Raw genomic sequence first — 26,425 nt, 5'->3', positions numbered from 1 at the left:
CCCTTAGATAAAAAGTAGACAAGGTAGATGAGGTGGCAGTGGCTTCAGCCACCAATACCAAACCTCCCCACTGTCTAGCACATGCTGAGGGCTACTAGAAGCCCTAATTCTGCAACGAGTGTCAACTAGGGATGACTCTGCCACCAGGGAACATACGGCAACGTCTGGGGGGAGGGAGAAAGATTGCTACTGACATCTAGTGGGTGAAGGCCAGGGATGCGGCTAAACATTCTATAACACAGAGGGCAGCCCCCTACCACAAAGAATTATCCAGCCCACAATGTCAATAGTGCTGAGGTTGAGAAACTCCGTTCTAGAGTGATAGCAACACCTCAACGATTAAGTCTGTACAAGACATTTTGAACTACCAGAAATCATCTGCTGGGAGGTGATGGCTTTTCCCGATTCCTGGTGAAAAGTTTGAGAGGCTGTAACCATTCTAATAACGCTAAGCAGTTCTTCATTCAAGTATTAGCTGAATACTTAACAAGAAACACACTGTTTCTTTAAATTGAAATATGAATATATTTCTTTATTAGTATGCTCTCAAGAATGACACATGAGCACTGTCCTTCATTTGTAACAAAGACTACATACATCTGACCCACATCGTGGCAGGAAATGGGTAGGGCTCTCAGAGCTGGTACCAAGGGTCCACTGAAGAAATCTCCATTCACCAGAGAGGATGTTTCCTTGGATTCCATCATTTCAGCTTCTAGTCGGGTCTCCATGATTTGCCCAGAATCATTCCAGCACCAAGTGACCTCTTTTCTCTTCCCACTCTAGACGCCTTCAAGACTTAGGCCAAGTGCCCCATGTCTCACTTGCCCAGGGCGCCTCTGGAATTCTGCAGCACATCTCTTTGGTATGCTGCTGCCCTGCCACCCTGAGGGACAGGGTTGGAAGTTGGGGGGGAAATATACCGTATTATCAAAAGCAAACAGCAGAGCTACATTAGCAAATTACACTTGGACATACACCCAACAACCTCACAGAATACATACTCCCTCCCAAATGATATACAGTCCCCTAGAGAGCAAAGGAAACCCCTCGATCATCAAACATGTGTGGAATGATTCTCTATGCCAGCCACAAGGGATACAAAGCAGATGGTGTTTACTTCCATCATGCTGGCACACAGTAGAAAGTTAGTGCCTGGAAGCTGGAACCAGATCTCCATCCTGGCTCTTCTCTGCCTTTGAATGGTATCACCACTCTGCTTCACCCTGTTCTGGGCATTAGTTCATTTTTCAAAAGGGAGGGTAAGGTGGCAGAGAGAGAGTAGAAGGGGAGATTTGGGGCGGGGTGGGGCGGATGTGGATGACGGACGACCTGTAAATCCAAACAAAAATAATACAAAAATGCAAAAACCAGATTTAGTACTACAATATTTTATAACAATAGAAGGTAACTGGAAATACTACATGCTAACACAGACAATATGACACACAACCTTTAGGGGAGGACTCAGCCAGGAGAGTGAGGCAGAGACCACCAGTTTAGACTAAGAGCCTTTCAATGGACTGCTGAATTGACTGGATCTGCTGCTTCAGCTGTGAGCCTTCTTTGATGGTGACAGAACAGGCAATGACAGGCCTGGAGACCCCACAGGCCCGCCCCAGGGCCTGCTTGGAGCGCACAAACACGTAGGGCACGTTCTTGTCTTCACATAGCAGCGGAAGGTGCAGGATGATCTCCAGGGGCTCGGCGTCTGCAGCCATCACAATGAACTCAGAGATGCCTCTGTTGAGGGTTTTGGTGGCTGTGGAGAGAAGGACATGAGGCCAACGGGTGATGTAGGGTTTGGGCAGGGAAGGTACAACAAAGCAATTTTCAAGGAAAAGAAACACAGGTGCAAGATAACTGGGCAAAATTCCCAGGCCCCACACAAGCAATTCTGTGTGTCCTGTAGCAGCCTTGGGAAGTGATAAGGGATTCAAATACCAATTAGTCTCCTCAAACCCTACATCAAACCCATCCATTTTGTCAGAATACATCCTGAATCAGACCACTTCTTTCCTCTCCTCTGCTATCACACTTGTCCAAGTCACCACCATCTCTTGCCTGGCTGACGGAAACAACTCTCACACAAGCTCCGCCATGATGAAGCAGTGCAGGGCAGCACTTCTCAAACTCTGTGATCAAGGATCAGGGTTTAACCATCCCAATCTGCCATGCTCAATACTTCTGGAAAGCGCACACGACACGCAACTCACCTAGCAAGTTCAACACCCCACAGCATTGTTCAAATGCTTAGTCCTAATTGCTAATCTCTGTGGCCGAGCACTAGCCCATGGACCACATTCTGCATTAACGCTGGAGTACTACATTCATGCTGGACAGAAGAGCACAAACCCTAGAGCCACACTGCCCAAGTTCAAATCCTGGCTCTCATTCTCATTAGAAGGTAAATGTGGCAAATGTTAACAATTGGTGGATCTAAAAAGATTCTTAGTCTATTAACCTTTAGCATCTAATGCCAAAATGCTGCTCTAAGTCCTCTCATTGGTCCCAATTAATAGTATCCAGCCCTCTTTCCATATTAGAAATCTAGACCAGAGACCCAAGACAGAGAAAGTGCCTTTAACACTCTCCCCAGAGCACTCTCTGGCTGCCTTACCCTCATTGGCTCCTTTCCGAAGCTGCTTGTAGTTACATGACTGCTGAACAAGATCCAATAGTTTCTTGGTGAGGTGGGCATCCGCAAGGGGGTAGGCCTTCGGATTTACATCAGCCTCAGTCTATGTGGAGGGAAATCAAAGCATCAGTCAAACTGAACCAGAAGTTGTTCCAGACAAGTTGCAAAATACTTTAACCAACATTGACAGACACAATGGTCAGCCTCCCTGCTTCCCCACCCCCAAACACACACATCTGATAACTGACACTGGCCTGCCCATCTCAACTTGGAAAAACTGAAATATAATATTAGGATTAAAAAAAAAGTTAGCAATTCATAGTTCAATAATATATACTAAAGCTTATGTACTTTTATTTGCTTCTCTTCAGCCTAATGCTTAGTAATATTACAGCAAATGGGTTATAATGGGCTCCTATGGCTCAGTACCCATTTGAGTCACATGGGGGTGATCTTAATCTGAATTTCCACACTCCACCCAAAAAACTTAATGAATCAAAATTAAGGTATAATTTATAGAAATGTAGCACAAAGTTCTCTCTCTCGATTCTCCATTTAATATTCAAATCATTCTCTACTGTACTCAGTAAGAATCCTGGTTTTCAAAACGTCAAAATATTTTCTTATGTATTCAATTCTACAATACACACAAAATGGTTTCAGAACTGCTATACCAATACTACCTCTACCAATAACAAACTCACCAAGGTCAAAATTTCTTTTTGTTCTTGGAATATACCCAACTAAAGCCATCCAGTCAGAGTACTATATTCAAAAGTTATTCAAATTAATTTTTTCCTTGTGGTTATCAATTCAATATACAATTAGGGTTCTTTTGTATTCAGGTTGCTTTAAAAAAATTTGACTTTTCAAATATATAAAACATCTACATGGTTCCAAAGTCACAGCTATGCTAGTGAACCAACAGTGTTTTGAAAACTGGTAAACAGTAAAGCAGTTATCCTGCCTTTCCTATACAGACAGTATCACTAGGTAACGAAACAGTAGATGAGAAGTTTCTCTTGTATCATTATTCCACGTAATAAAGGAATGATACAATTAAGTATCACCACTTTACAACCCATATTAATCAGTTAATTAATCCAGACATTGATTAACAGCTACCAACATCACAAAAGATACCACGTGATCATCACCCCTCTTAAAGATCAAAACATCTATGATCAAGTAGTCTTGGGGAGAAAAGAAAATCTGATCAAGCCTTTGATTCCAATACGAGATATCTGATATTAAGGAATTATTAAATTTGGGGGTAATATAGTGGCACTGCACTTGTTAAAAATCCTTATTTTATAGATACATACTGTAATGCCTGTGGATAAAATGTGATGTCACTAGGATTTGCCTCACAATAACTCATGCAGGGAACGAACTGGGTGGGATCTCACCTATTCCATTTCTTCCACCTCATTCCCACCTCTGGAGTTGAACCATTTTCATTAATTTCTCATTTGTTTTCTGTGTGATTCTTTTTACAAATATATACTTATACGTAAGTATATATTTATGTTGTATGTATAATCTGGTTGCAGCCTCCCGCTACCATTGCGTGCACCCAGTGGTTCACCAGCGGTGGTCCGTCTAACCCTGGGTTTGGAGGTGGCACCGCGGTTCCAGGCGGTGACCCGTGGGTGACGACCGGGCGGGAACACTTACCATTGCATCTGCCTTGGTGGTCTCCTGCCTGATACCACAAGGACACAGAAATGACACACCCCCAGAGGAGCAGGAATGACATAGAGTGATGTCAGCGAAAGTGACATCATGAGCCAGATTGCACCAAGACGCCTGGTCCCTAACACATCACATCGCAATGGGTGAATCTGTTATGGTCCCAGGGTGGTGAGGAATTAGATGAGAGCTGGAGGAGTCCCCTGAAGAAGTGGGGAAGAAAGGTCTCATTATCTGTCTGCTCTTCTCTATACATTCTAGAATCAGCTTTTCAAGGTCCACAAAAAAAAAAAAAAACCTGCTGATTTCTAGATTTAATGTAATCTCCATTCAGGTAAAACAGAATACAGAATCTGTCAATCTATTTAAACAAATATACTTAATTTAGTGCTTTTAAATAAAGCTTTACTCGGCCGGCCCCGTGGCTTAGTGGTTGGGTGCATGCACTCCACTGCTGGGGGCCCGGACTTGGATCCCGGGTGCGCACCGACGCAGTGCTTCTCTGGCCATGCTGAGGCCGCGTCCCACATACAGCAACTAGAAGGATGTGCAACTATGACATACAACTATCTACTGGTGCTTTGGGGGGAAAAAAAAAAAAATGAAATAAATAAATAAATAAATAAAGCTTTACAATTTCTCCAAAAGGTTTAATCTTTTAGATTTACTCCTAGATACTTCAGGTTAAGAAAATTCACTTTATTTCCTAGTGTACTAAGAATTTCTTCTTTTATAAATGAATTGGTGGTGAATTCTATCAGATTTTTTGTACTGAGTCAGATGAGTAAGGCTTTTCTCCTCTGATTTTTTTTAAACAATTTTTCTTTCTTTCTTTTTTTTTTTTTGGTGAGGAAGATCAGCCCAGAGCTAACATCCGTGCTAATCCTCCTCTTTTTGCTGAGGAAGACCGGCTCTGAGCTAACATCTATTGCCAATCCTTCTCCTTTTTCTTTCCCCCCAAAGCCCCAGTAGATAGTTGTATGTCATAGTTGCACATCCTTCTAGTTGCTGTATAAAGAAAAAGAAAAAAAACAGAAGGAGAAAAAAGTTCTTAAAATTTTTTGAGTGCTTGCTATGAGCTGACCACTTTTACAGACAACTTAGATGTATTAAATTAATACATCTAAGGGACGCGGCCTCAGCATGGCCGGAGAAGCAGTGCATAGGTGCGCGCCCGGGATCCGAACCCGGGCTGCCAGTAGCGGAGCGCGAGCACTTAACGGCGAAGCCACGAGGCTGGCCCCTAAACAATTTTTTCTAATGTTAAACCAAATTTGCATTCCTGAGATAAAACCAGCTTAAGATTTTCTTATTTTATTTTATATCTATTAGCTAATGGATATTAGGTTTCTTTGGGGGATGATAAAAATGCTCTAAAATTCTATAGCAATGGTTATGCAACTCTGTAAATATGTAAAAAAACCCACTGAATTGTACACTTTAAACAGGTGAACTTTATGGTATATAAACTATCTCAATAAAGCTATTTTAAAAACTAGGTTTAGAGTTTTTTTAATGTTAAAAAATTTTAACTTAGTTTATTATTCAGTTTTTCTATTTCTACTTGAATTGGTTGATAGATTTCATTTTTTCAGGCATTTATTCATTTCATCTAATTTTCTATATTTATAGGTATCAAATTATTCATAATATCCTTTCTTTTTAATGTCTGCAGATTATGTCTCCTTCATGTTTGTTACTCATTTATATCTTTTTGCTTATTTTCTTCATTAATCTCACGGGAGGGGACTTTTCAAAGAAAATCTTCTGATTTTGTCTATTCTATCACAGTAGGATCTATTTTCTATTTCAGTAATTTCTGCTTTTGTTTTTTCGGTTCTGTCTACTTTCTTTGGTGTTATTTTGTCCTTTTGTTCTTTTCCTGCCTTTTTAGTCCCTTTCCCCCCAACATAAGCATTCTAGGTTCCAAGTAATACTTAGGTGTATCCTACAAGCTCTGGTATGTGGTATTTTCATTATTTTTCAGTTCTGTTTTCAAATTTCCATTATAATTTATTTATTTGTAAGTGCTTTATATCTTCTTTCCAAACACGTTGTACTGATTTCTAACTTATTTGCATTTTGGTTGGAAGAACATGGTCCATATTACTATTAATCTTTTAAAATTTGTTGAACTTGCATTATGACCCAGTAGGTGTCCAATGTTCATAAATGTTGAAAAGTGCCCTCTACAGCTATTGGGTGCAGTATTCACAGTATTCACTAGATTCACTATAACCACGAGATCAAGTTTATTTATTTATAGTATTGTTCAAATCCTCTATTTCCAAACTGATGTTTTGGCTTCATAATCTATCAATTATATACTTAAATGCTATATAATTGCATATTTGTCTATTTCTTCTTCTTCTTCTTTTTTTTTTTCTGAGGAAGATTAGCCCTGAGCTAACATCTGTGCCAGTCTTCCTCTATGTTGTATGTGGGTCACCACCACAGCACAGCTGATAAGTGGTGTAGGTCCACGCCGGGATCTGAATCTGTGAACCTCAGACCGCCAAAGCGGCGAACTTAAGACGCTACACCATGGGGCCAGCCACTGTCTATTTCTTCTTGTAATTATGTCATTTTCATTTTATTCATACGTTTTTTTTTTAGCCACTCTCTATCTTTACGAATGCCTTTTGCCTTAAAACCTATTTCTTTCTGATGTTTATATAGGCTGCACCACACCTTTTAAATTGGCATGTATTTTCCATTTTTTTTACTTCAATCTGTCTTTTAACTGCAGCACTTAGTCCCTTTCTATATTTATTTAAGTATTGGTATACTGGGTTCAGATCTTCCTCTTCCTTCATTTGTGCCTTCTATCTGTCCTAACTGTTCTGTTTCTTTTTCTTTCTTTCCTTCCTTTGGGTTTATTATTTTTTTCACTATTTTTCCCTCTACTGGTTTAAAGTTATACATCTTTATTCTTTTGGTGGCTACCTGAGAAATCACAACACATATCCTTATGAAAATCTAATGCTCATCAACACTACCACCCTCCTCCTAAACAATAAAGGACCCAACAACACTAATTCCAATCATTCCTCAAAAATACACTTTTAAAAATGTCACTATTTCCATTGTAGTTCCAATAACTCATCTCTGGAATTTAGGATTCTCAACTATCAATAAACAATCAAATGCATAAAAAGGGAAGACTTTAGGAGCCCGAACAACAATCAAGGAGGAATCACCTTATTGTTTTAATATCAGTCAACAATAACAACAAAAGATGGGCTCAACTTTAAAAACAAACTACCTAGCTTATAAATAGCAACTGAAATTTGCTTAGTATGCATTTATTCACCTTTTAATTTTTTCAAGGGTTAATTAAATGAGTGAGTGAATGAATGAAATTATACGGCTAGCTAACTTTCATCCCTAGCTTGATCAGTTTGGTCTCCCTGTACACCAGACAGCCCAGACCTGCAAGGTGTTGATATAACAAATAGTGCGTGCTCACTAACTCCCAACCTAGTATTAGAACGAGTGTTTAACATGCATTATCTCATTTAATTTAATCTCACAACATCCTCATGCATTGTTAACTCCATTTTACAGTTGAGGGAAAGTTCTCTTAAGTGCCGCCCGAGACCATCCGATTCCAAAACTTTTCTTGGAACTGCGTAAGATGAGCACCGGTCTAGAAGCTTCAAGTTCTACACTCAGCCACTAGCTTCAAAATGGGTGGGGACTAAGGGAGTGAAAAGGGGGAAAGATACCCGCAGGGATCCAAGTTCCGTTGGAAGAATTAAACCTCATTATGGAAGTGGAAGTGGTTTGCAAACTCTTCCCTCCTTACCAAGTGCCAACGAAAACTAGCAACCAGGCTACACGATTTCACTGAAAGTTGGAGACCACCAAGAGTTTAGAGGTGCCGCACGTGGTGCTACCAGGACCTCTGCTTTCTGAGACTACCGCCTCGCAGGAGGAGCCTTTCCTGCACTCCAGGCCAGGGTTCGGGGTCACTCCACATTCCCCAGAGCCCCCAAACGCCAAAGGCTCCTTTAAGTCCCTGGCACGTGTAACTCGCGGCGAGCACTAGGCGCAGAGCCATGGAGATCTCCTTCTCCTAAACATCAGCAATGGGGAGGTGGGCTAGCGGAGGTTGATCCGAATCCAGGGGTCCATATCATCCTCTAGCGACCCCAAAAAAGAAAAATAAAAAAGATGGAGCCAAGTTTTCACACCTAATCTTCTACTCTCTCTCACGTGGGTTGATTTCTCTCTCCCAGGCCCGCCCATGCTCCATCCACTCACCGAGGCCTTCGGCCACGCGCAGAGACTGCTGCAAAGTCCCTCGATCACAGCAGTTGGGACCCTGAGGCTTCCGGAGTTCTAACCTCGGGCCGGGCTGTTGGGACCCGCGGCTGCTCGAGTTCTAACTCTGGGCCGGGCGGCTGGGACTCCGCGGCTGCCGGAGCTCTAACCCCGAGCCGGGCGGATGAGACCGCGCACGTTCTAGCCCCCGACAGGCTAGTGAGTGAACGGGACCCCGAGTCTCCCGCTTCCCGGCCCTTCGGCCAACAGCACGTACTCACCATGGCTGCGGTTCCGCGGTCTCGCCACCCTCGGAGCGCAGCCGACGTCAGAAGAGGAGCGCTCGGCTCGCCGGGAAAGTCGCACCGAAGGAATGGAAATGGCGGCGCGCGGCAGGAAGCGGAAGTGACGTCACCGCGACCTAGCCGACTTAAACTCCCAAAGGGGCACCCGCGAAGGCAGTGCTTCAGTTCTGGGCTAGGGAGCAATTTTTGCTGTTTTTATTATCATTCTACCATAAATTATTGGCAGAAACAATGAATTAAACATTCAAAAAATAACACCAAAACAAAAGGTTTTAGTGATGTCCTCATTCCATTGCCAGTTTATCTTTGAGCACATTCTTGTGCTTTCAGAACCATCTTTTTGACGGAAAGGTATGGAGGTGATAAGTAATCCTAAATCTTCTTCATATTCAGATATCCCTGTTAAAATTTCTGGTGGGGAGTGGAGTCCACCGGAAATGGACTTCATTGAGTAGGGAATTCAGGAAGAAGAGCAGGTTTGGGGGTGGGGGTTGAGTTTCTGTCAGGTTGAGTTTGCAGATGTCATAGGACACCCATTTTCTTCTGGCTAGCATACTGCTCTTTTCCCTATGTACTCTAAATCTCTATTACTTAAGGCTGGACTCATGCCTCACTACCTCTAAGAGGTCCTCCCTGATCCTTATGGCCCTTAGTCATCTCTCTTCAACATGATGCCAGGCACATCTTGGGACCATTTGGATCTAGCCCAAACTAGACCATTATGGGCTAGTTCCAGTTAATTCCTTTAGAAATTTAGAAGGAGAGGGCCGGCCCTGTGGCTTGGCGGTTAAGTGTGCGTTCTCCGCTGCTGGCGGCCAGGATTCGGATCCTGGGCGCACACCGACGCACCCTTCTCCGGCCATGCTGAGGCCGCGTCCCACATACAGCAGCTAGAAGGATGTGCAGCTATGACATACAACTATCTACTGGGGCTTTGGGGGGAAAAAAATAAATAAATAAAATTATAAAAAAAAAAAAAAAAGAAACTTAGAAGGAGAGACCTGATAGGACCTTTAGGAATCATGCAGTGCAACCCCTTCATGTTACAGTTACTGAGGCCCAGAGAAAGGAAGCTGCTTGCCCAGGATCACAGAGTGAGGCAGTGGCAGAACCAGAACTGGACCCTGGGATTTTTGACTATTGGCTTGGATTACTTCCACCACATCTGGTTGCTCTGCCTGAGATGAGTTGTGGCACTGGGCAACAGGATGGATTTGAACTGGATCCAGGACTGAACATTTGTTACATGAAACCCCCTATCCCCCTTCATATTTTACCTCATGCAAATCTGAAATGATTGGTCAAAGAAAAAAGTTTGCCTCCAAATTAAGAAATGCCCACTGATGGCTCCTGTTTAAGAGTAGAACCTGTGATTTGAACTCTCCTCCTCACCTTTCTTGGATCCTGTTTCATGTTTCCATATATATATTTGTTTGTTTATTTGTTTGTTTTTGAGGAAGATTGGCCCTGAGCTAACATCTGTTGCCAATCTTCTTCCTCTTTTCCTTTTTTATTCCCAAAGCCCCCATTAGATAGTTATATGTCATAGTTGTATGTCCTTTTAGTTGCTCTGTGTGGAACGCCGCCTCAGCATGGCTTTATGAGCGGTGTGTAGGTCCTTGCCCAGGATTGGAACCAGTGAACTCGAGCATGTGAACTTAACCACTAGGCCACAGGGCCAGCCCCATGTTTCCATATTAACTGGACCTATCAGCCACCACTGTTGGGGAATGAAACCTTATTATTCCAATTTAGTCATAGATGTGTCCTCTATAACAATTTCTGATTGTTATTTGGCCTTCGTGGCATCTTGGACCATCGTATCCCAGCTCTCCTCAGTAATGACTGATAGGGGCTTGATGTTTTTGTGACCATGAGTAATGAGACCGTACACTTTACCTAATTAATCATGTTTCCCAACTATGTAATAACTAAATTGCCATTTTCTCTCAAACTAGCCTACCCTTTTATGTCTTGCTGTTTCCCTTGCTAGTAAGTTAATAAATATTGACATATGCTCAGGATCAATTTGTCTTAGAAATTGGTCTTTTGTCACACTTCTGCACTTAAAATCCTAAATTCTTGCCATGGCTTACTAGGCACTCTCCACCAGTACTCCCCACCCCACCCCATATTACAGCCCCACCCACCTCCTTTTTCTACCCTGAGCACACTCCAATCTCTCCAACCCCATCCATCACCCTTTGTTGGGAGTGACTTGCTCCATTGTTTTGCTTAGCTAACTCCTGTTCATCATTTCTTCAATGAAGCCTCCCTGATCACCCAGACCAGGTAACTGCTCCTGTGGGATGGACACACAAGCCCCCTGTACCTGCCCTTTGTAGCACTCATCAATCTTATCTTTATTCAGTGTCCACATTCGCAACCACACTGAGAGCTCTATGAGAGCAAAGCTTGTAGCTGCCTTGGACTTTGGATACCTATCTTCTGGCACTATGCCTGGCCCAAAGGAAGTGCTTGTTTCACTTAGGGATCTTTGGTGGCAAGAAACCAAAAAGGAATTTGGGAAAAGACTTTGTGGTGGAGCCCAGAGATTCAAGAGGAGCTGTTTGTGAGAGCAGGATGGGCCCTACAGTCTTACTCCACTGTCAATGTCCTCCAGCCCAAAACCACTAGGAGTGCATCTATAGTGTTATCACTCATTGCAATAAGTCAGAATGCACACTGTGGGGAGCTTTGGGGCTTCTCAATAAGAAGGTGTTAGAAAGGATTTGCTATAGGATTTGAGCTTGTGTTAGGTGATTTTGGGGAAGGTTCAAGGAAGTGGGGTTTGCTCTGGATTAGATGCTGTCAGGAAGTGTGAGTAATTCTATGATTGGACATCTTAATAAATCTTATCTACAAGGTGGAAGGAATGAAGTAAGGCTAAAGCTATAATTGATAAAGAAATAGTAGTCACTCATATTAGCCAGGATAAGGGGGTGTTTGGTTATTTTTATTTATTTTTTTGGTGAGGAAGATTGGCCCTGAGCTAACATCTGTGCCAGTCTTCCTCTATTTTGTATGTGGGATGCCAGCACAGCATGGCTTGATGAACAGGGTGTGTGTAGGTCCGCACCCGAGATCTGAATCTGCGAACCCTGGGCCACTGAGGCAGAGGACGCGAACTTAACCACTACACCATTGGGCCAGCCCCTGTTTGGTGATTTTTGTGGTTTTGATAATGTTTGTTTTTGTCTATGTTCAGACAAGATTAAGGAGTGATCTTGTTTTTGTCCTGATTTTCACAGTTAGAATGTCTTTGTCTGATGCTGATGTTCTGTCAAATTGTTTATTTTCAACAGGAGAACACCAGGCCTAGCTATGAGTGTCAGGCTAGCTCCTAGCAACATCAACTGATAGAGCCAGGCCAGTTCCTAGCTGCCATGGGCTGTTTTTCTTTTTCTCACCAGCTTCCTATTCCAAAGGAATCTTTGTTCTTGATATTTAGAGCCTGAATCTTTGTTCTTGATATTTAGAGCCCTGGCAGAGAGAGCCCAGCTGGCCAAACTTAGGTCATACCACCACTCCTTGGCTGTCCTGCGTGTGTGAGAGAGTATCAGGTATAAGCTGGGGTGACATTCATCCAGGATTCATCATGTGGCATATTGGGTTCTTAAAATAGGGAAATACTTCCCAACTAGTTGGTAAATAGGTGATGCCCCTCTCCTGGGATGCCTGGGACCATCTACAACTCAGCTATTAAAGGGTTAAGGCCTGGCCCATTCTGAATGGCTGATGTCTCTGCCTGCTCTGTTATTCAATATTTTGAATATAACCTTTAGGTGAAAGACAGTCTTCAGGATAGCATTTATTCTCCAACCAACACTGATCCTGAGATGTGAAAAGTAATTCCCCGACAGAAAATCAGGATACTGTGAGCACAGAGGAAGGAATGCTGGGTGGTCAAACAGGAATACACATGTTCAATACAGTTGTTCATTAAATGTTTGATATTCTATAGACAGATGGAAAAATGGATGAAAATATCTGATAGGAAGAAAGAAATCAAGCAGACTGCAGGTTACATCACCCCATCATACATGGGTGGAACTTAATCTCTTCACTCCAGAGGGCAAGGATGTTTAAAACAAGTTCTTGATCCTCTTAATTCCTTTTGGGCAGTTCCCCAACACTGTACTTACCTGCCCCAAAAGTATGCTAGCCAGCCTTGCTGCCAGGTTCAGCAGCTGGAGCTGAGGTGGGTCATCAGGCTCCTTTGTGAGGTGACATCAGTGACAGAGGTGCTATGAGGCAGGAACTACCCCGCCCCAAATTCGCTGGGTCAGCCATACCAGTCCTGCCCTCCAACTCCCTAACACCACCTGCCTGCCCTCAGCTTTGTCATGTTGCTGCCACTGCTGGGCGCCTGTGCTGTGGTGGGGCCATTCCAGGGCCCTGAGTGGGAGCCAGTGCAGGACCTGCTCTCTGAGGATCGCAGCTGCAGGGACCCTCGGTGCTGCGGCAACCTGCTCATCCTTTGCCTCTTTCTGATCTGGCAGGTCCGGCACTATTGGCACCAGGCCACCAGGACTCACCTCAACATGAAAAAGGTCATCAAGGTGAGGGGATCCCACATACCTCCTTCCTTCAGCACCATGACTATTTCAGTCATTTATTATGAGGACCCTGTTCTATGCCTTGTGTACAAGAGATGAACTACCTTGGAGAACTCAGACTGGTCAGGGAAAGCATCATCAGGCCCCAAACTCAGGAGTCACCCTGGACTCCTTTCTCCCTCACTCCACACATTCAATCCATCTACAAGTCCTCTGGGCGCCACTTGCATACCATATCTCAAATCTGATCACTTCTCGCAACCTCACCACACACCCCTGGGCAAAGCTGCCCTCATGTCTCACCTGGACTGTGAGCGTTGCCTCTGCCTGGCTCCTGTTGCCTCTCTCACCCAACCACAGTCAGCGCTCCATGCAGCCAACAGAATGACCTTCTTCTTTCTCTCTCTTTAAAAAAAAATTTAATCCAAGAATAATATACATACACAGATTATAAGTGTATAGATCAATGAATTTTCATAAACTGAACACATCCATGTGCAGCACCCAGACTGAAAAACAGACCATGACCAGCAGCCCAGAAGCTTGCAGTCACAACAATGCTGATTTCTAATAGCATAGACTAGTTTTCCTTCCAGGGAATCATGTGGTAACTATTGTTGTGCACCTGGTTTAAGCCTAACATTATGCTTGTGAGCCAGAACAAACTTTTAAAAACAGATCATAGCACTTTGCTGCTCAAAACCCTCCAATGGCTCTTATGGATATGCTCCCCATCAAACTCAGAATAAAATCCAACTCCTAACCACGATTCCAAGGCCCCGAATGATCTGTCCTGCATTTCTTTCTTTTTTTTTTTTAAATTTTTTAAAAATTTTATTTATTTATTTTTCCCCCAAAGCCCCAGTAGAGAGTTGTATGTCATAGTTGCACATCCTTCTAGTTGCTGTATGTGGGACACGGCCTCAGCATGGCCAGAGAAGCGGTGCATCAGTGCGCACCTGGGATCCGAACCTGGGCCGCCAGCAGCGGAGCGCACGCACTTAACCGCTAAGCCACGGGGCCGGCCCTGTCCTGCATTTCTCTCTGACCCCATCTCCCAGCGCTCTCCTCGTCACTCATTCCATTCTGTCCACATGGGCCTCCTGCTGTTCTTGTACACATGACTTTGTTCCAGCCTCAGGGCCTTTGCACTAATGTCTCCTCTGCCTACAGTGCTCTTTCTTCAGATGTCACTTGGTTTTCCCCTCATTTCATTCAGGTCTCCAGTCAAATGTCACCTCCTCTGAGAGGCCTTCTCTTACCAATCTGTCCAAAAGAGATAACTCCATCCCCACTCTGCTTTTATTTCCTTAAGAAACACTTTTAACACCTAGCATTATGTTGTATACTTGGTTATTGTGTCTTCTGTGTCTAGAAGATAGTCCCTAACAAGGACTTTGTCTATCTTGTTTATGCTGGTACCCTCAGCACCTAGAACAATAAACTCTTTTATCTTTCTTGAATGAATGAATACTATTTGTCCTGAGGAAAGTGACTCCCCCTTTCCTGGGCCCCAGCATCCTCATCTGGATGGATAATGGGGATTATAATTCTGATCTATGAGACAATGTGTGTGCAAGGATTTTGCTTCTCTGTTCTCACCTGCAGGTGCCACCACAGAAGTGGGCAGTGCCCTCCAGGAGACATGACACTTGTTTTGGGCTGACTCCTGAATTCTTCAGTCCTGGAAAGTTCAGGGGCCTGGATGCTCATGTGCAACAATGGGCACAAAAGAAGAGATGGGAATACCAGAGGAGCCTCCAGGAGTCATGGGCCAAATACCTGCTCTCTTGGCAACACCTATGTCAGGACTCACCTTGGGATTTCTACACCCCTTCTGAGCCCATCTTTTGCACCACCTCCTTTTCAAGCACCTTTATGTTTCCTCAAGACAGTTCTTGGGAAGCATGGCAGGTACCCTGGTGTCTCAGCGATGACCAGACTCACTTGATTTGCAAGCCACTGCCCCTGGCCCTGGACATGTACCAGAGGATGGAGCAGCTGCTTGTCCACTCCCAGGAAGCACTGGTGCCACTGGAGCATGTTGTCAGCATGAGATCCCACCCTGCCTCCATGACTTTAATCACCACTCTCCCAAACCTTCCTTCAGCTCAGAGGCTGCAGTTCTGTTCCAGAGAGTTCCTGCCTGTTCCTTCTAATCAACAAGTGGGAATGCCCATCTGGAAGTCCTGGGGCTGCCCACAAGAGGCCTGGGTACCAGGGAGGGAAACCCAGACACTAGGAAGAGAGGATAGTAGAGAGATCCAGGCTCCAGGGTGGGTGAACCAGAGAGAGAACAGAGGGGAGAATGCTTGGGAAATTCAGGCATCTGGAAGACAACTCCCAATAAACTTTGGGATGGAGGACAATGCAGAGACTAAGGTCCTGGAGCAGGAAAGCCAGAGACTAGTAATAAGAAAAGCTCATGGAGAGATCCTGACACCAGGGTGGGAGAACCAGGACCAGGTGGGAGTTGAGAATAGAGCCCACATTCAGGAACTAGGGAAAAGAAACCAGAGGGAAGCTGGAGGTGAGAATCCTCCTGAAACCCGAGCACATAGAGGAGAGAACCGGGAACAGTTAAGATGCAAAATTGATGCAGAGACCCAAACACCAGAGTGGGAGAACCAGGGTGGGAGTAGAAACGAAGATGCTGTAGAGACCCGGGCATTTGAGAAGAACAAGAGAGAAGCCAGAGGGGAGGATGAAGGAGAGATCCAGGCCCAAGGATTGGGGAAGCAGGACCAGACTGGAAGTGAGAATGGTGAGGAGACCCAGGTGCCAGAGTGGGGAAAACAAGACCAGCTTAGAGGCGATACTGGTACAGAAATTCAGGGAGAAGAGAGGAGAAACAAGGACCAGGATGGAGGTAAGACTGTTGTGCAATCCCAGATACCTGAGAGGGAGAACCTGGGAGAAGTAAAAAAAGAGGATGGCATAGAGACCCAGGTCCTGGGGTGGGGAAAACAGGAATGCATTGGAAGTGAGAATGTTACAGAGATCCAGACACCAGGGTGGGAGCAGCAGGATCAAGGTAGAAGTGAGAAAGCTGGGAAGATCCAAGCATCTAGAGGAGAGATCCAGAAACAACTAAAACATGAACTTCGGGTGGGGTGGGGAAATCAAGGCCTGAGAAGAGGTGAGGATGTGGGGGAAACCCAGATATCCAGACGGAAGAACCTCAGGGAGATAAGAGAAGAGGATTGGGTGGTGATCCAGGCACCATGGTGGGAAGACAAGAGACCAGTAGCAAGTGAAATTGACAGACAATTCGAGATACCATGTTGGGGGAATCAGGACCAGATTGAAGGTGAACACAGGACAGAAATTCAGGCACCAGAGAAGAGAGACCAGAGGAAGCACGGAGATGAGGATGGTACAAATACCCTGGCACCCCAGGCAGAGAGCCAGGGACAATTAAGAGATGAAACCCCTGTAGAGACCCATCCACCAGGGAGGAGGACCCAGGAGCAGTTTGGAGATGAGAATAGTACAGACATTCAGGCACCAGTGAAAAGAAACCTGAGAGGAGTTAAAGGTGAAGATGGTAAAGAGATCCAGGAACTTGCGGAGGAAAACCAGGGTCAGTTAAGAAGTGAAATTAATGCGAAGATTCACACACCAAAGTGGAAGAATCAGGAACACATTAGAGGCAAGGATGGTGCAAATGCCCAGGCATCTGAGGCACAGAACTGGGGAGAATTAACAAGTAAAATTGATGGAGAAACTCATTCAGCAGAGTGGAAGGAAGCAGAGCAGGTTGGTGGTAAGAATGTTGCAGAAATTCAGGCACCAGAGAAGAGAAGCCAGAGAGAAGCTGAAGATGAAGATGATACTGAGACCTGGGTACCTGGGGAAGAAAACCAAAGTCAATTAAGAAGTGATATTGATAGAAAGACCAATTTATCAGAGCCGAAGAACCAGGACCAGATGGGAGGTGAGACTGGAACAGAAATGCAGGCACTAGAGAAGAGAAACCAGAGAGAAGCTGGAGGTGAGGAGGGTGTAGAGATCCAGAGACCTAACAGAGAGAACCAGGGACAATTAGATAGTGCAATGGGAGAGAGCCATTCACCAGGGAAGAGGAATTGGGAGCAGACTAGAGGAGAGAATGATGCAGAAAATCAGACATTGGAGAAGAGAAACCAGAGAGAGATTAGAAGCAAGGATGGTAGAAAGATCCAGAGACTATTGAAAAGTGAAGTTAATGAAAAGACCTGTTTATCAGAGTGGAAGAACCAGGAGCAGATTGGAGGTGAGAATGGTGCAGAAATTCAAATACGAGGGAAGAGAAACCTAAGAGGGACCACAGGTGACGATGTTACAGAGACCCAGCCTCCTGGGGGAGATTACCAGGGACAGTTAAGAAGTGAAATTGATGGAGAGATCCAGATACAAGGGCAAGAAAACCAGAACAAGGGTGGAGATGAGGATGCCGCAGAAATCCGGGATGTAGGGAGCCAGAGAAAGTGCAGAGCTGAGGATGCTGACGGACCTCAAGTTCCTAGTGGAGGAAACAAGGACCAGGTCAGAGGAAAGAATGCTGCTAAAGGTAATCTCCGAATTGACTGTTCAGAGGGTGAAGGGCCCCCAGCCCTCACTGGCTCCAGATATGGGGCCACGGAACAAGAACAGGTAGTGGCCTCTGCTCCCTGTCCTGAGATAAAGCCTCTCCCCGACCAGGGTGAACTCTTCCAGCTTGCCAGTGGTGAGGGAGAGTATTTGGCCAGCCAAAGGATGGCTCCTACCAGGAAGCACAGAACGAGGGTCAGTCCAGCTTCCCAGCAGGCCCAACCTAAACCCCAGAGAAGCCGACAAAGGGACAAAGGGGGGGATCCAGGGAAGGCCTCCAGCCTGACTCGGCAGCTCCAGAATCCACAGTCTCTGGCTACTCCCCTGGGCCTACCCTCTGCCTGCCCCTCTCTCTCTTGTAGCCATGCTCCCCAAGCTGCCACAGCTCTGGTGGGTGATCCCACTGCCCTCACTGTCCTGCCCAAGTGGCCAGTCCTCAAGAAGAGCCAACAACTGCTTCTGGAGTCCCTCATGCGGCGGAAGATTGCACACCTGAAGTGGGGCCTTCCCCAGCAGATCCTGGAGTCCTATGTGCTCTTTAACTTCTTAGAACCATGCCCGCTGCCCCTTGCTGAGGTGAGGCTCCCTGGATTATACAGAGCCCGTAAGCTCCAAGCGCAGCAGGAAAGGCATTGTGAGGCCCAGGGCTCCAGGCCAGGCTTTAAGTCCTCAGAGAGGTCCCAGAGGGATTGGTCCCCAGAAAGAAAAAGCTCAAAACTTCCTACACAGGCCAGAGTTCTGGAGAAGTGTGGATCACACAGGTCAGAGCCAATGGGCATTTCCATCCATCCTGAAAAGCCCAGGAGAGTCAGGCCACCAAGGGGCCCCACAGAACAACAGGATGTCCAGGAAGAGGCTCCTCCTAGGGCCAAGCTCCCTGCTCCCAGGAACCCCAGGCCTGCAGCAGAATCTAAGAGTTTGTGTGGCCGAGAAAGGGTCCGAGAGCCTTCCAGTGAGAACAGCAGAAGCAGGAAAATGGTCAGGCCAGGGGTCTCCCAGATGGCAGAGAGGGCTCCAAGCAGAGTGAGGACCTCATACTCCAGGGTAGGCCACGACCTCTGGAAGAAGGAGCACACATCCCATGAGGCCTCTAAGCCCCTCAGACTCAAACGTCAGCAGCCCACTCACTGGAGAAGAGGAAGCTTGGAGCCTGCGGAGGGCAGAGGGGCTGGGCAGCAGTCTTCCTCCTGTTCCACAGACACCTCTAGCTTCAAAGGGAGTCTCCACTCTGCTGTAGCGAGGCTGAGCATGACCCTTTTGAACAAGATATCCTGGTCCCCACACCTGGCGAATCCCCGGCACTCAGCCCCCAAACTGAGCCTGAGGGATCCTGATCCTACCCTGCTTCCCAAAGTGGGTGATCCGCATGCAAGGGAGGACAGCATTGGAGTCCACGCTTCTTTGAAGAGGGAACTTCAGCCACCAGGTCACTGCTGTGCTGGGGCCACTCTTCCCAAGACAGAGAGCCCCCAGGGTCAAGGGGAAACTGAGGACCCACACGGGGCCCCACAAAATCCACCAGCCCCCAAAAAGTTTGGTTATATGAAGCATTTGAGGTGTTTTCTGCTCCAACATGGCTTTAGAAAGTAGGCCACAGGTGCCGAGTCCTCAGAACACATCAGAGAAGGTGTGAGAGTGGCCTGCTCACCCTCAAAGTCTCTAATAAAATTGGTTATTTGGGCCCCATGGGGTTCTGATTTCTTTGGCACATGTTTTCTTTTTTGTGTTTGTGTATGAGGAAGATCAGCCCTGAGCTAACATCCATGCCAATCCTCCTCTTTTTGCTGAGGAAGACTGGCTCCGGGCTAACTTCCATGCCCATCTTCCTCCACTTTATATGGGACGCTGCCACAGCATGGCCTGACAAGCAGTGCATTGGTGCGCGCCTGGGATCTGAACCCAGGCCGCCAGCAGCAGAGCGCACGCACTTAACTGCTACGCCACGGGGCCGGCCCCATGTTTTCTTTTCTTTTCTTTTCTTTTTTTGGTGAAGAAGATTAGCCCTGAGCTAACATCCAATGCCAATCCTCCTCTTTTTTTGCTGAGGAAGATTGGCCCTGGGCTAACGTCCGTGCCCATCTTCCCCTACTTTATATGGGATGCTGCCACGGCACAAGTGGTGCACCGGTCTGCGCCCGGGATCCAAACCTGTGAACCCCGGGCCACCGAAGTGGAGCGTGTGTGCTTAACCACTACGCCACCAGGCCAGACCTGGCACATGTTTTCTGAGTGGCCCCTTTGGAGTTTGGGGTACTTCATGGGTGGGTAGAAGCCAGTTCTACTCTATGGTTTTGAAGGTTTGAGCAATGTCAGTCAGCTCGATGTCATCTCCTAAATACTTCCCCTCCCCAGCTCCTCACAGTAGGATCTATTGAGTTTTCTGTCATTGATCAGTCCTGCCCTGTTCCAAGCTAATTCTCATTGAGGTAGGACGCTCAGACAGCCTCAGCTGCTTGGGGGGAGAGGCGGTGCTCTACACCGGACACTATTATTCAGGTAATTTTGGTCACTAGGAAGGGAGCTGATCACTGGGCATCTGTCCTGCTGGGATTCTGCTGCCGATAAACAGACTTCATGGAAAAACAATCCCCACGTCTCCAATTCTCAAGCACTGCAACCATAATTACTTGTTGCTTGGCCTGGCCCACCTGTGGGACATCCAGGAGCTAATTATTTGTTTTAATCAAGTCTGAAACTTCTGAGCCAAAGGGCATTATGTCTTATGATATTTCTGTAGACAGCTTCAGCAGGTGGAAACAGATTCACAGAGCCTAAATCGGTGAGTGCTGGAGCTGGGAATTTAATTCAGTTTTCTCCTTTATCCTTCCACCGTTCTTTCCTTTCTCCCTTCCTTTCTTCCCTTTCATTTAGTGTTACTATTTTTTAATTCATTGTAAAACCCATACATGCTCATTAAAGAGAGTTTAGAAAATTCAGAAAAGAAAAAATAATCCATAATCCCTTCACCCAGTTAATTTTTTTTTCCCTCTGAGAAAGATTTTCCCTGAGCTAACATCTGTGCCAATCTTTTTTTTTTTTTTTTTTGTGAGGAAGATCAGCCCTGAGCTAACATCCATGCTAATCCTCCTCCTTTTGCTGAGGAAGACCGGCCCTGAGCCAACATCTATTGCCAATCCTCCTCCTCTTTTTCCCCAAAGCCCCAGTAGATAGTTGTATGTCGTAGTTGCACATCCTTCTAGTTGCTGTATGTGGGACATGGCTGCTTGGCTGGAGAAGCAGTGCGCCGGTGCGTGCCCGGGATCCGAACCCGGGCCACCAGTAGCAGAGGGCGCGCACTTAACCGCTAAGCCACAGGGCCGGCCCTGTGCCAATCTTCCTCTATTTTTTTCTATGTGGGACACTGCCACAGCATGACTGGTAAGTGGAGTAGGTCTGCGTCTGGGATCTGAAACCGCAAACCTGGGCTGCCGAAGCGGAGTGCGTGGAACTTTAACCACTCGGCCATGGGGCCAGGCCCCCCAGTTAATGTTTTGATGTTTTTCTTCCTATGCATTGCTGCCCGTAGGGTGTTCCCAAAGCAATTCGTGCCTACCTCTACCATAGCACTTACACTGTGGTATGCAGCCTCTAAGAAGACTCCCAATGCTCTCTGCCTCCTAGTATTTATGCCCTTGTGTATTCTCCTCTCCTTGAGCGTGGATTGGATCTAGTGAGTCGCTTCTAACAAATAGGATACAGCAGAAATGGTGGAAAGTCGCTTCTGAGACTAGGTTACAAAGACTGTAGCTTCCATCTTGGGCACACTCACTCTCTTGCTTGCTCCCTGAGGGAAGCCACCCTCCATGTTGTGAACTGCCCTATGGGAAGGCACATGTGGCAAGGAACTGAGGAGGCCACTGGACAACAGCCATCAATAAAGTGAGACCCTCAATCCAACAGCCTTCAAGGAACTGAATCCTGCCACCAATCATCTGCGTGAGCTTGGAAGCAGATCCTTCAGCCCTAGTGAGTCTTGAGATGACTACAACCTCATGAGAGGCTTTGAGCCAGAGTCACCTAGCTAAGCTGTGCCTGGATTCTTGATCCACAGAAACTATGAGATAATAAATATTTGTTGTTTTAAGCTGCTAAATGTTGGGGCATATTAGTTTTCTATGGCTACTGTAATGAATTACCACAAACTGGTGGCATAAAACAACTGAAATTTATTTTCTCATAGTTCTGGAGGTCAGAAGTCTGAAATCAAGATGTCAGCAAGGCTACATTGCCTCTGAAGGTTCTACAGGGCAATCAGTTCCTTGTCTTTTCCAGCTTCTGGTGGCTGCAGGCATTTGTTGGCTTGTGGCACCATCACTCCAATCTCTGCCTCTGTGGTCACATTGCCTCCTCCTTTTCTCTATCTGTCTCTTCTCAAGACACTTGTCATTGGATTTAGGGCCCACTGGATATTCTAGGATGATCTTCTCATCTCAAGATCCTTAACTTAATTACAACTACAAAGATTCTTTTTCCAAGTAAGGTAACATTTACAGGTTCTGGGAATTAGGATGTTATATTAGTCTGCTCTGGCTGCTATAACAAAATACCATAGACTTAGGGGGCTTAAACAACAGAAATTTATTTTCTCACAGTTCTGGAGGCTAGAAGTCCAAGATCAAGGTTCTGGCTGATTCGGTTTCTGGTGAGAGCTCTCTTCCTGGCTGGGAGATGGTCACCCCACTATGTTCTCACATGGCCTTTCTTGGGTGCATGTACATGGAGAGAGAGTCGAGAGATCTTTCTCTTATTCTCTTCTTATAAGGCCACCAAGAGTATTGGATTAGAGCCCCACCCTTATGACCTCATTTAACCCAATTATTTCCTAAAGGCCCTATCTCCAAATATGATCACATTAGGGGTTAGGGCTTCAATACCTGAATTTGAGGGACACAATTCAGTCCATAGCAGACATGGAGATATCTTTTTGGGGGTTATCATTCAACCCATTGCATGGGGTAATTTGTTAGGCAGCAATAGATACCTAATAAATACATACTCTATTATAATAATTTGCTTGTCTGTCTCCTTGACTGGACTTCTAGTTCCTTGAGGACAGGGGCTGTCTATTGCTCACCTTTGAATCCTCTAGCTCCTAGCACAGTTCCTGGCTCAAAATTCTGTCAAAAAGAATACATACTTTGTTGACATTCTGAAAATATATAGAATAATATTTAATGATACGGATGATGTACATGATATATTTTTCTCTGAGAAAAGCAGTTTACATACCTTTGTATGTTGCTATTGTAAAAATGTATAGAAAAAGACTGGAAGAAAATATATCAAAATATTATTTTCTTTGGGCCGGCCCCGTGGCTTAGCGGTTAAGTGCGCGTGCTCCACTGCTGGCAGCCCGGGGTTCAGATCCCGGGCGCGCACCCACGCACCGCTTCTCCGGCCATGCTGAGGCCATGTCCCACATACAGCAACTAGAAGGATGTGCAGCTATGATATACAACTATCTACTGGGGCTTTGGGGGGAAAAATAAATAAATAAATAAATAAAATCTTCAAAATATTATTTTCTTCATTGAACATGTATTACTGCTGTAATGTATTTAAGCTGTGTTGAATAAATGTTTTTTGTTTGCTTATTTATTTTATATACTTGTATACCTAATTCTGCATCTTTTGTACACTTAGCATTTTAACGAGAATTTTTCCATGTTAATATCTACTTTTCTCAATTACTCCATAATACTCCATGAAATAATAAACCATTGTTTTCCAAACTATTTTGCCATGGAAAGCATTTTTTCTACTCAGTCATACTGCTTCTGAATGTAGAAAACACCTCTTGAACTTACCTCCTTCAACATTAACTGGTTGCTGGGCACTTTGGTGCTAAATAAATCCTTGTAGATTGAGGGATTATTATTGTTAACATATTTAACGATAAATTATTTTTTCTTCTTCAGTGTTCCTTGTGCACTCACAAAGTCTCAAGTGCTGTGCAGCCCTCTGTGAGAGGATATTTTAAGGGGAAAGTCAGATTTTTGTTGAGAAAAAGGTGTCACGTAAATTTAAAATAATAATACTAATAGCTTTTATATAAAAATCCCTGAGATCGTTTATTAAATTTTTAATAGTAGAAATAGATTGTTTCCTTTCCTTCTTTTTTCAAGGCTAATGATAGCTTCTTTCTAAATACTTTTTAACTTTCGGTGTGGTGAAAACGAATTCCTGCGGACTATAAGAGCAAACCGCTTTGGGTCTAATTGGACACTCTCCAGCGTCCTTGCGTCCCTCACCCGTCCGCAGGGGCCGCTGCTCGCCTGAAATTGCGGCGTGCTCGGTTTGCGCAGGCGCATTACCTCCCCCTCCGCCCCCGGGACGCAGGGCTCGTTCAAGTGCGCTTGCGCAGAAACTGCGCGGGAAAAGGTACTACCGCGGTGAAGCGGGAGTTGAGGGATGGCTGTGAGGAAGGCGATGGCAGGCGCTCCGCGGCCGGGGGGGGACGAAGAAGCGGCGCTGCTTTTCGAGAGGGCCCATTACCGCCACGACCCGCGCTGGCTGCTGCCCGTGCCCCCACGCCTCTGCCTGGCCTGCGCGCTGGAGCTGCTGCCGGAGCCCAGCGTGTCGGTGCGAACTGGGCCTGGGTATTTCCCTCACCAAACAGGGCCGCCCCTCGGCAGACTAGCTCCGTAGAACCGGACGCCCCTTCCCGAAACTAAACCGGGCTCCCCCTTCTCGTTAAGTCCAGCACCTAAACAGGCCTGCCCCCCGCCCGGCCAGAGCGGCCTTCTTTTCCAAACCACCTCAGCCTCAGTTTACCCCGCAGGCCGCCCTGCTGCGAGCCGGAGTGTCCCCTTCCAAAGTAGCCCCTGCCCCTCCCCCTGCCTCAGATGGGCCTATTCCTGTCCGCACTAAATCTGGGGCCCCCGAGGACCCCATGGAGACTCACCGGCACGCATTCCCGCATTCCCTCCCCTCTTGCCTGTACCTGCCCTGCCCTTTGCTGAGCCTCTTTTTCTCCAGGATTTAGCTTTAGTTCCGGCTTCCTCCCATTTTAGTCCCCGCTGAGTCGGTGGAGGGGGGCTGCGGGGGTGGGAGGTACAGCCAGGCACAAGTGGGGTGAAGTGAAGGAGAAGACCCTTGTGATAGGCAGAGCTGGCTGAAACGTGGGCTGCCTGTTCCCTCAATGCCTACCACCTTTGCAGTGGGTTTTTTGTCCATGGAGGCATCCAAGAAGAGTTTGGGAGATCGCTTTTCTCTCAAATTCCTGGGAGGGAAATTTATGCCTGGGTGTGGGGGATGGGCTAGATCAGCGGTTCTCAAGTTGTTCATCTCAGGATTCCTTTACATTTTTAAAAAGTATTGAGGACCCCAAGGATCTTTTGCTTATGTGGGTTGTGTCCACTGATATTGACTGTATTAGAAATAAGAACAGGGCCAGCCCTGTGGCTTAGCGGTTAAGTGCGCGCCCTCTGCTACTGGTGGCCTGGGTTCGGAGACTGGGCACGTGCCGGCACACTGCTTCTCCGGCCAAGCGGCTGTGTCCCACATACAGCAACTAGAAGGATGTGCAACTACGACATACAACTATCTACTGGGGCTTTGGGGGAAAAAAAAAAAGGAGGAGGATTGGCAATAGATGTTAGCTCAGAGCCGGTCTTCCTCAGCAAAAAGAGGAGGATTGGCATGGATGTTAGCTCAGGGCTGATCTTCCTCACAAAAAAAAAAAAAAGAAAAGAAATAAAAACAAAATTTAAAAATATTCATTTAAAAATAATAGTAAATCCATTACATATTAATATAATTATTTTTGTTGTGCAAAATATATATAACATAAAATTTACCATTTTAATCTTTTTTTTGATGAGGAAGATTGGCCCTGAGCTAACATCTGTTGCCAATCTTCCTCTTTTTGCTTGGGGAAGACTTGCTGAGCTAACATCTGTGCCCATCTTCCTCTGTCTTGTATATGGGGCCACCACAGCATGGCTTGATGAGCGGTGTGTAGGTCCGTCCCGGGATTCAAACCTGCGAACCCTGGGCTGCCAAAGCAGAGCGTGCGAACTTAACCATTATGCCAGTGGACAGGTCCTCGTTTTAACCATTTTAAGTGTACAGTTCTGTGGCATAAGTAATTTTAAAAATGAAAATAACTGTCTTTTCCAAAACAAAAAAGATAGTGAAAGGAGTGGCTTTGTTTGACATTTTAGCAAGTCTCTTTAATGTCTGGCTTGATAGAAGACAGCTGATTCTCATATATTTCTGCATTTAATCTGTTATGATATCATATGTCATGTAATCTTTGAAACTACTGTACACTTGTGAGAGAATAAGAGTAAAAAAGGAAAATAGCGTCTTAATATTATATGAAAATAATTTTGACCTCTTGGATCCCCTGAAAGGGTTTTGGGCATCCTCAGGTGTCCCCAGGCTACACT

General features: G+C 45.7%; 3 protein-coding genes across 4 annotated transcripts in view; 2 read left to right on the top strand and 1 right to left on the bottom strand.

Moving 5' to 3' along the window:
- Positions 1–511: 511 nt before the first annotated feature.
- Positions 512–8,985, bottom strand: SNU13 (small nuclear ribonucleoprotein 13). The gene is made up of 3 exons (XM_004437914.3): positions 8,878–8,985; positions 2,621–2,741; positions 512–1,762 (listed from the first exon to the last, which is right to left on the bottom strand). The coding sequence occupies exons 1-3, from the start codon at positions 8,878–8,880 to the stop codon at positions 1,500–1,502; spliced, it is 387 nt and encodes a 128-aa protein (XP_004437971.1). The 5' UTR covers positions 8,881–8,985; the 3' UTR covers positions 512–1,499.
- A 4,262-nt stretch (positions 8,986–13,247) lies between these two features.
- LOC101391766 (chromosome unknown C22orf46 homolog) lies at positions 13,248–19,622 on the top strand. 2 transcript variants are annotated; one of them, XM_087448575.1, is made up of 3 exons: positions 13,248–13,463; positions 15,069–16,793; positions 17,250–19,622. In XM_087448575.1, exons 1-3 carry the CDS (start codon positions 13,248–13,250, stop codon positions 19,620–19,622), a joined length of 4,314 nt encoding a protein of 1,437 aa, XP_087304701.1. The 2 variants fall into 2 exon arrangements, with proteins under 2 accessions (XP_087304701.1, XP_014648824.2); XM_014793338.2 differs by having other exon boundaries at positions 15,069–19,622.
- Positions 19,623–24,443: 4,821 nt separating this feature from the next.
- The window catches only part of MEI1 (meiotic double-stranded break formation protein 1), a 76,322-nt gene continuing 74,340 nt past the window's right edge, over positions 24,444–26,425 (top strand). Inside the window, exon 1 of the mRNA XM_004437916.3 lies at positions 24,444–24,614. Within this exon, the coding sequence (XP_004437973.1) occupies positions 24,444–24,614 (171 nt within the window). The remainder of the gene's footprint in view (positions 24,615–26,425) is intronic.

The sequence above is a fragment of the Ceratotherium simum genome, chromosome 25, assembly GCF_057802395.1.
Source record: "Ceratotherium simum simum isolate JZ-2026a chromosome 25, ASM5780239v1, whole genome shotgun sequence".
NCBI lineage: Eukaryota > Metazoa > Chordata > Mammalia > Perissodactyla > Rhinocerotidae > Ceratotherium > Ceratotherium simum.
Note: the sequence above shows the minus strand (reverse complement) of the source record. Positions and strands in the feature narration are given on the sequence as shown.

Bases quoted from the DNA above. Each gene is read 5' to 3' on its own strand.
- SNU13 (XM_004437914.3), bottom strand. The intron at 1,763-2,620 runs GTAAGGCAGCCA...TTCTCTCCACAG, and splicing joins TCGGAAAGGAGCCAATGAGG to CCACCAAAACCCTCAACAGA.
- LOC101391766 (XM_014793338.2), top strand. From the start codon at position 13,248: ATGTTGCTGCCACTGCTGGGCGCCTGTGCTGTGGTGGGGCCATTCCAG. The intron at 13,464-15,068 runs GTGAGGGGATCC...TCTCACCTGCAG, and splicing joins ACATGAAAAAGGTCATCAAG to GTGCCACCACAGAAGTGGGC.